Below are 9,796 nucleotides of genomic sequence, written 5' to 3'. Positions count from 1 at the left end.
GGGGCCGGGTGCCGCATCCCCCGCGGCGCGGCTGCCCTGCCTGGCCTGGAGCCGCTGTTCCTCCCCCTCAGCCTGCCCTGTGGCTCTTGGAAGGGGTGGGTTGCCTCAGGGCGACCCGCCGAAGCCAGAGGAGCAGGCTGACGCCTCAGAAAGTTGGACGAGGATATACCCTGCACAGGGATGTAGCCCCGGAGCGCCCGTGGAAGGCAGGGCAGCTCCTCGCTGGACTGGTACCGAGAGCATGGGCTAAAACGATGTCCCTCTCGCGGGCTGAAAATCCTTGTTTTCTGCTGTTTCTCTTCGTCTTCCAAGCAATATTTATCCTGATACTCTACCGAGGTGGACCTTCAAATATGTTCCGTGGGTTTTCAGACTCGCACCAAGTTCTGGATTACTCAAAAACTCATGATGTGTATACAAACCTCAGCTTGTTTACCCAAGCTCCTAACGAGGAAACTATGCGTTACTGCTCAGCACAGTCGCCAATATTTGGTAGGTATCAACCTGTAGCGTTTGACATAACTGCTTTGAAATGTGATGTCGCTGAATGCTTCGTAAATCCAAGTTGTATGTTTTCCAAACTTTCCCACTTTAAAAGTGGTATACTGATGTAATACTTACACTGACAAAACTTTCTTATGTTAATTAGCTCTTTTTTTTAATTGATTATCCTAGGAAAAGTATTTTCCTGATCTAAAAGCTTCCAGTATTAAGGATTTGACTACATGGGGATTGTAGAATAAGACTGAAAACAGTACATGATGTTAATACTAAGTTAGTAACCACATTTATTTTTTTTTCTTGGCTATCCAGTATAAAATGGTCCAGTAATTGTTCTTTATTAACTTAGAATTTTGACTTCTTGTGCCTTCTGGGTTCATTGTCTCAGCCTTTTATCGAGCCTGTCATTCATATAAGTTGATTAAATTTGCTTTAAATATCATTTGTATAAGAATGTAGGTTGGACCTTGGTCTTTGTGGTGATGATTTTGGCATGTGATTGCTACACATCCTTTAGACTTTAAAGTCTGGTCACATGTTGATTTGTATTTGCTCTAGGACTAAACTAGAGCCAATCCTAGAGGCATCATTCATCCACCTACTGCACTACTAAAGCAGTTGAGAAACTTTAAGTAAATGCAAAGTCAAATCCATACAACAAGTTTGTTGATAGTAAACTGGTGCATCTCTGGTAATAGTGTATCAGTTCTGAGCCAACCAAGAATGGAAGAGTTCTGTAATTATACACGTAAAGCTGGTTTGGGCATGCCTGCTTGTTGGAGTACTGTGTAGTAAGTTACCCTTGTCTGGTTTTCTGTACTGCACAGGTTTCTGTATATCTGAGACTTGCATATAATTAGTCATGGAGCACTACTTAACAGTTGCACAGCTTTTGTAGGAAAGCTGATCACCACACGTGGAGCACAGTAAGAGCCAATAGCTGACCTTGGTTCACAGGTGGAAGGATTGTTGAAAGCTAGTGCTGTAGTTACTCTTGTGTCAAGTCGCTTACTGAGGTTAGGAATCTCTGTTTGGGATGCTTTGGATGAGCCTTTTAAGGCTGAAATCTTCATAATTATAGTTCTTTCAGGAAGTTTCCTTCTTCTGTTGCTGAAGTTAAAGGAAATATATGCAGTGTGTATGATGAAATGGAATTATGCTTCGGCATTTCCCTTGGAAGCAACTCTACTAAGTAAATACTGAAATAGTAGTAGTAGTACTGAGCATTTTTTTCACAGGTGCCAGTTGTAAGGGTCTTAGTGTAGTCTCTGTCACTAGCTATAGCTCATCGGTTCTTTCAGGAAGCTGCAATTCTGTGTTCCAAACTTAATTGTCATTTTGGAAAAGCACAGCAGAATTGTGCCTGCACCCTGCTTGTCTCCACTACTGACAAGAATCTGCTGCCCTGAAAAGAGTCAAATGAGAGAGCTTTGCTGTCAAAAAACAAGTGTGCAATTCTGCATAGCTTGCCTGCAAGCCATCAGATAAGCAACCAGAGTGTTGATACATAGGGAGGAGGCAAATGGACAGTCAAACTGCACTCATTAGTGCTCTTAGAGCTGTCATATCTTTTTAAGACCTCATTTTCCACTCATCCCAAAAAACGCAGATAAAGGGGCTAGGCCTGTGTGTGCTACTCCAGAGATAAAATGCAAACATAATGTTAGTTATAGGCAGAAACAAACAGGAAGTTGACTGGGGGGAGAAAAATACGAGACAAAGTAATGGTGGAAGTTTTGCTGCATAAAACATTGGAGTTGAGCATATGAAGCATTGTTGTTATGAAACTAAAATAATTTGGATCACCCAGTACAGATTCAGCCTAAGAAAAATTAGCGCTTTACTACAACTTAACTTTTTGTACTGGGTGATATTTTCTTTTAAATATAAGAAGTAAATTATCCCTTCTGGTATTACTAAATGCAAGTGTAGTCTGGGTGTTTTGTGTTTTGGTTTGTTTTTTTACCTGAGAAATGTGTGCTGCTCTGTAAGGTAGTTGCCCTTTGTTTTTATATGATGGGCACATATGAAGAGGTGCATAAATGCTTTATAAATGCCTTGGTTTGTTATCATCTTTTTTCCATGGGACTGATCTCCCTTGGAAGTATTATATCAGAAAGAACAATGCCTTGTAATATTAATTTCATAAACTCCATTAAGTGAGATTTCAAATCAATTCTTGAGGACTCCAGTCACCAATTCAGAGTTGGTAATAAGTCACTCCACAGCGTGTTAAAGTAACTGGAAGAATGCCAAATGGCTTAACTGGTTTCTGCATCAGAGCTTTTATGAAGTGCAGCAATTTTTCCACTTACATATATAGTAGATCAATTCAGTAACTGTTTGAATGTAAGATCAGCTTGCAGCTCATCTGTCTTTTTCCTACCTTACAAATCTACAGTGTCTTCATTCTTCCAGGGCTGTGGAGTAAGAATAAAAGTGCAATTCCTTAACTTTTCTGCATTGGAGGATCTAGACTCTCGCTGACTAATGTTACTTTTTTAACTCTTAGTGGTGTCCATTGAACCATGACTGACAACTTGAAAAGCATTGCACAAGATATTCAGTGTCTTCATTAATATTGTGAATAAATTACTCACGTTCCCTTAAACATTGACCTTTCTACACAAATAACCAGTTGGCTGTTTCCTCCTCCTTTGGTTTTAGAAAAAGCAAAATATTTATATGCTAAAGTTGTACTTATGCAAACTTAAAGAAGTGGCATTTAAAAATTTTACTTTCCCACACTGCATGAAAGGAGTCTTGTTTGACTTCATCTTTTTGTCTTACCAGGAAGAAGCTTGATGCTAGAAGAGTCAGATAATTTTTTATTATTTTTTTTTAAAGAGGTACTTTACTTCAATGCATGGTGTATGCTGAATGAGTTAGTTTGACCCTTTGAGGACTTTAATAGTTGAAAGTTCTGTCTGTAACTCTGCTGTTTAAAATTTGCTTATGCTATGGAGTAATTTTATTTTTTTTTTGAGCCCTTCTTCTAGTAGTTATACCCTTTAACTAACTGCTGTCATAACCTTTTCGTGAGTGTGTCCACGTGTTGTGGTCATGAGTAGCTCCTGCTGCATTTCCTAATGGATGCTCTCCTAGTAGAGTTTCTTCTCTTGGATTTAAAGAGAAGTATAAAGGTAGTAATGCTGATACTTATTTTGATCTGCAGTTTGAGGCAGCCTTGAATTCTGTAATTAGAAACTGATGCTTAAATTAAGGTTGTTGGTCTGCCTTTTTTTTTTTTTTTCTTTCATTCAAACAGTGTTACAGTTCTATAAGTATGACTCTATTAACGTAGTGTGATGTGTTGCACTTTCTCAGTGAGTTGTTCATCCCTGCTACTGTTCCCGTTTAAGTTCTGCTTATTCTGGTTGAACTCAGTAATTACAGCTGCTAAGTCTAAATGTTTAGCAAGGAGTTTAGAAGTCATGTAGTTTCTTTCTTAAGGTGGGATAGATCGGGTAAATATCGGTGGATCCCCCAGTAGTCAAATGTGTTGCCTAGAAAGTAAAGCAAGCAGGGAGCATGCTATGACTGGCAGCAGCTGACAATACAGACAGAGAATTGTGAGTTTTAACTCTAGACACTAAAGTTTCATATTAATTACACATGCTTTGTGTGAAGGTGCAGGCACAGAAACAGTTTAGGAACCAGGCTACAGAGAAATTGCTTGAACACTTCAAGGTGTTGATTATGCACCTTGTCTGATTTGGGATCCTGTGCTTTCTAGCATGTCTAAGATGAGCTTTGCCTGCTTCCCCTAAGCTGCACTTTAGCAGCTTTATTTTTCCCTGTTTTGTCCAGCCTGCAACTTCTCTGTTCATATCTGGGATTTAATTGGATTACAGTGAATTAGTCTTTTGTTAGTTGGAAAGAAGGAGACACCGAGAGCTAGAATTTAGTTCATAGCCAAGGAGTATAGGGCAGCCAGAGGTCACACAGAAATGTGAAGTATACCAACTTCCCAGTTGTTTCCCAGTTCTGGACAGCTTGACCCTTAAGTCAAATTTAGTCCCTGAGCCTTGTTAGTACTTAGAAAAAAAAAAAGAAAAAAGAAAAAAAGGAGGGGTGGGGAGGATGGTTCCTTCCTTCTGTGTCAGTTAAACAGGATGTGGGTAAATGCAGCCTCAGGCTTTTTCATTAGAATTTTAGCAGAGACTTGAACGTAGAATGAGCTGAAAAGGAGCCACTACCAGGAAAAAGTCAGCTGTGCAAGAGCCCAGTGAGACTTGCTGGCTGTGCCCTGCAGGACTTGGGATGACCCCCTGGCAGGTTGCCCTGCTGGCTGGGTGCTGAGTCAGCACTCCTCAGGTGGGGCTGTGGGGAGGTGACCAGCAGGCAGTGGTGGACTTCATACTGTGGACACATCTGCCTGGTGGTGTGAGCCATTCTGTGCTAGGGCAGGGCTTGTGTCTTTAGTAGTAAACATAGCCTAATAGTAAACATAAGCCTAATCTGATAGGCTTGAATGAAGGTTGAGAAACATTTAGTGATCTTACCTTTTTTTAATTTTTCCTGTCTCTCCTCACAGTTGGTCCGTTAACCATCAACTTCAGGGTGCTCCCCAGTGAGAGAATGATAATAAAAAAAAATCCTTTTGTTCAGCCTGGTGGCCGCTACAGGCCACCTCACTGCTTGGCCCGCTACAAATCAGCCATCCTTGTAGCCTACAGGAACCAGAAGAAGTACCTTCACCATCTTCTCTACTATATCCATCCTTTCTTGCAGCGCCAGCAGCTCAGTTACAGTATCTACTTGATTCAGCAGGTAAATCAAAATCAGATGTGCCTGGTGGTGTAGCTAAGCTTCCCAGTTAAGGGTTATTTTCAACCAAGAAATGGGAATCTTCTAACTTGGAAGTACAATTTTATGCATGGGTTTAGAGCAGGTCAGTTATACACTGTCCCATCTCCATGGCTGCTAATGATCGAAACATCGTACCACTTGCCAAGGTCATCATTCTGCTGCTGCTTTGTTTCACTTCTGTTTTTCTTCTAGAGGGATAAAGTAGTAGTATTGTCAGTTGTTCAAGAGCTGATTGTGGTTTGTAGCTTGTCAGTGTAGGTGCTGAGCAAAACTGTTGAGACTAAATGCTGATGTGAAGTTGGATAGCTTTAGCCTACTTCAAATAAGAGTATCAGGCTTGATCCTGCTATGGGCCCACCCATGCAGGTCAAACATCCATTTTTAACTAACACAGATTGGTGTTGCCAAAAATCAGTGGGGAGGGAGCCATTTTGGGATTAATTCTAACTGATCATTGACTGGGAGGGAGAAGAAGCTTTTTTGTTTGACCAAGATATGTTTTCTCATTTTTGAGCTTTTTTATGCAGTAGTCAGGGCAAAGGTGTTGATGTGCAGAAGTGCACTCCATAATATACTTACTGGTCTCTTTAAAAGTCAGCTTTCTTCAGGTGTCCATGGTATAAAGCCCCTGAGACAGCAAAGCTTTCAATTGCTGAGACTATTGTGAAGAGAGTGGGTGAAATGTTCTGAGTCTGGGGCATGTAAGTTACAGCCAGTATCAATTCATTCCAGTGTTGTTCAACAGAATAAGGCTTTTTTACCAGCATAAATTTTAATTGAGTTACCCTCTTTGTTGTTGGGGGGGAAGAAATGCAGGTTTTCTTTTCCAGGCAGGGAATGGGACATTTAACCGAGCAAAGCTGCTTAATATTGGAGTCCGGGAAGCCCTGAAGGATGAAGACTGGGACTGCCTCCTCCTGCATGATGTGGACCTGGTACCCGAGATTGATTATAATCTCTATGTTTGCGATGAATACTATCCCAAGCACATGGCTAGTGCCATGGATAAGTTTAAGTACATGTAAGTACCTTCATTTGCTATTTGTATGGTAATTGGTTCACTTTCTGCATATGAAATATGAACAGGGAAAGTGAAAGATACAACCTTTAAGAGTTTTGTTGTTTTGCACTAATAACTTCCCCAGAAAGGAGTATTCTTGACCTGAGCTTACAATCCTGAACAGTTCCTTTGTTCTGCTGTTAGCTCAGCTTGACAAATGACTGGCATATTTCTGTTTGCCTTTTCTTCCAGAATATAAGTATAGGGTGGGAATTATTTGATCACACAGATGATGTATGATAGGATACAGGTATTTTGAACTAGCCCAAGATATGTATTTCAAAACCAGCTTTGCTGTGGTCTGCTGGGGAAGGGGGAGATGGAACATGACAGGAATTACACTGGTTTTGCCATTTTTAGTTTTGGCACATTGTCATGACGGTTTCTGTAAAGTACGGGATTCAGATGTGTGACTTGAATCACATTGTTAGTTTGCAATATTGATTTTTTTTTTTCTTTTTCTTCTAGCCTGCCATATAAGTCCTTTTTTGGGGGTGTATCTGCTCTGACTCCAGACCATTACATGAAGATGAATGGGTTTCCAAACACATACTGGGACAGTGGTGGTGAAAATGACGACATTGCTACAAGGTACTGATGCAAAGGGCTGGCTTAAAATGGAACCAAGGTGGCTAGTGAAACATGTAGCATTGCTCTACAGGAGGAACTAGATGTTGCTTCTTCAGGTGCTTGCAGTATCATAATCCAAAGTTGTTATTGGCATTTGGAATGGTTAATGTCAGAAGATGCTCAGAATCTATGAATCCAATCATTGTGTGCTAGGAGGACAAAGCTTTCCTCAGACTCTGGAATGTTGCTTAATATCTTGTGCCTTTGGTCGCTCTGGAGCACATCCAAGCGGTTATAACCACCAGTAGTTGACAAGTGTTTCCATTGGCATGAACAGCCCCAAGGGAAGAAAGGAATCTGCAAGCTTGATGAATCAGAAAACCAAGGAGGTACTTATTAATTCTCAGACAGTTGGGAATTTAAGTTATGTTGCACATATATGTTGCTCCAAGTATTATCAAACCACCAATATTCAGAATTGAGGCACACAAGGAATTCTAACTCCTTCCTGAAGTGCTGGGTGATGGAGAAGCCTGTGTACTACTGTGAGTCAGTGACAGCAAGAGCTGATGTTTTTTCTTGTACTTCAGTTGCCATGGCAGCAGCATGCTATAGAAGTGAATACAATGAGCTTAGTTCCAGGTACTCTGCCTAATGCAAGTTCTTCAAGTACAAAATCATGGTTGCAGCTTCTTTTATTCAGCTTTGTGGGTGCACTGTGCACCTTCATCATCCCGCACTGAGGCAAGCTCATGAGGCATTTGTAAAACCAAACTGACAATAAAGACCTTACGTGTTTTTTGGTCTTGCACAGTATGACAAGTTACACAGTTTTGGTGGAATGTTCTGTTCGAGGACTGTAGGAGTTTTTACAAAACAGCTTTCTTTTGGGAAGTGAAAAGTCAGTTTTTCTCAAATAGAATTCCTCCTTACCCTTTCAGAGAAAGCTACCTACAGGGGTGTATGATTGCTTAGAGATTCAGCACTTATTAAAGGAATGGAATGCTACGAAAATAGACCTTTAAATCAAACACTCCAGTGCTGGGTCTATTGAGCTGCTCTTAGTACAGCTTAGGCATCTAATGTGGTTTTCACTACCAGTGGTAGGGAGTCATACCAGTTAGGGATAAGAGTGCACTTTCCTTACAGAAATATTTTAAGGCAAGTATATATAGATCCCCAAATCATCCCTTCTCGGAGGGAACTAAATCATGTGTTGTTTCTCTGGAAACTTACGCTGATTGGCAGTGTTCTGGGCCATGGGTACAGAGAGGCCATGAACAGTGCCTGATACTGATTTATTTACATACTGAAATCTCAACATGCAGGAGTGAGGAATGAGCTGGCTGTTTTTGAATGGTCAGCTTGATGAACCTATGAGGATTTAGATTTTAGGAGGTGCTCAGGCACTTCTTACTGTGTAGCAACAAAATTAATTAGTATTTGAAGCAGGGCATTGAAATGTCAATGTAAAAAGCAAAATCCTGTGTGAAGATTTTTATTTTTTTTTCTTTTCTGGGATACTGCTTATTAAAACAGAGTTAGTGAAAAAACATTTTTTGGCTGCTGGTTATAGTTGTCAGACTGCCATACTCCGTAATACTAGTCCTTGCAAACACAGGATCTGTCTTTTATTAGAAGAAAACACTAACCTAATTGGAACCACTTATGTACTAACATTATCAACTACAGGACAGTCTGTTGTGTTCTCTGTAACAGTAAATTAATGCATTAACTGTTTCATATTATGGTTTTAGTTTAATCTTGCAATACAAAAACTAACAGCAAAGCTAGGTTAGCGTTCTTGATTTTTCTCTTCTTTTTGATTGCATGTGCAATCTTATAAGCTTATGTTCAGAAAACAAGAAACTTTATCTATAAACTGTCTGAAATAATAGTATGTCATACTGTCAATCAATTGTTGTAAATATTCAATAGCTCTAGACTAAAATATTTTCAGTTCACCTTTTATATAATTCCTGTTTCAGTGCAGCCTGATGCTGGGCCAGGTCTCAAAGGAAGGCAATAAAATATTTCAATCATGCCAGCTAGATTACCTCAATTGAGCAAACATTCATTCTTATGTTCACAGGAATTAGCTCTGTGTAAGAGCTGCCCTGTGATAACAGAGGTTTGCTAGCCCTGCTGCAGGCATGCTGTATGGGTAAACTAACAGAGAAGCCAGCAACAATGGGTTGCTTGAGAGTCACTCAAAATGCTGTTTTTAGGAGCTCTTCTGGAATTCTGAGTCTTCAGTTCACTTTTTTTCTTATCTAAATGTCCTGCAGCTGAGCAGATCACATTTGTTTGTCTAGTGCCAGTATTTATCACTAATCTTCTCTGCAGCCAGTCCTCTAATCAGGCCATCGAGTGAATGGCAGTTCTCAAAGAACAGAGGCTTAATCTGGATGTGAAACTCAGGACTCGATTCCTTTCAGAAACTGCAAGTCTGGATTTTGTTTTTGTTCTAAAGTTAAGGTGATGGACCTCTAGGCAGTAAAAGCTCTGCTCTTACAAGGAAGTGAAAATAATGCTTAATTGTCAGATTGACAGAAATTGCTCTGAATGCTCTGTATGCTGTTGTTCATTCCCTGCTTACTGTAATCCTCTTTGTACCTGGTGGTGCACTGCAGCTGGGACATTTCTAGCCCAAGCCTGGTTAGAACCTGCTAGAGGAGATAATGTGGCACTGTGGTGTTAAACTCACTCCCTTTAGCTTCTGCATTTTGCTTTCATTGCATTAACACTGAAAATCATCACTGACTTTTAACTTCCCTATAACAGAGGCTAGAAATGGCATCTTTATGCCTAAGCAAACCTTTTGTTTGTTGTTTTAAAGGATTCGGTTAGCAG

General features: G+C 40.3%; 1 protein-coding gene across 1 annotated transcript in view; it reads left to right on the top strand.

Moving 5' to 3' along the window:
- The first annotated feature begins 254 nt into the window (after positions 1 to 254).
- Positions 255 to 9,796, top strand: part of LOC104389260 (beta-1,4-galactosyltransferase 3-like) — an 11,165-nt gene continuing 1,623 nt past the window's right edge. The window contains exons 1-5 of the mRNA XM_009998221.1: positions 255 to 492; positions 5,039 to 5,274; positions 6,144 to 6,334; positions 6,842 to 6,964; positions 9,783 to 9,796. Coding sequence (XP_009996523.1) covers positions 255 to 492; positions 5,039 to 5,274; positions 6,144 to 6,334; positions 6,842 to 6,964; positions 9,783 to 9,796 — 802 coding nt within the window. The remainder of the gene's footprint in view (positions 493 to 5,038; positions 5,275 to 6,143; positions 6,335 to 6,841; positions 6,965 to 9,782) is intronic.

This window comes from Chaetura pelagica, unplaced genomic scaffold (genome assembly GCF_000747805.2).
Source record: "Chaetura pelagica isolate M959 unplaced genomic scaffold, ChaPel_1.0 scaffold65, whole genome shotgun sequence".
NCBI classification, from domain to species: domain Eukaryota; kingdom Metazoa; phylum Chordata; class Aves; order Apodiformes; family Apodidae; genus Chaetura; species Chaetura pelagica.
This window is presented reverse-complemented; position numbering and strand designations above follow the sequence as displayed.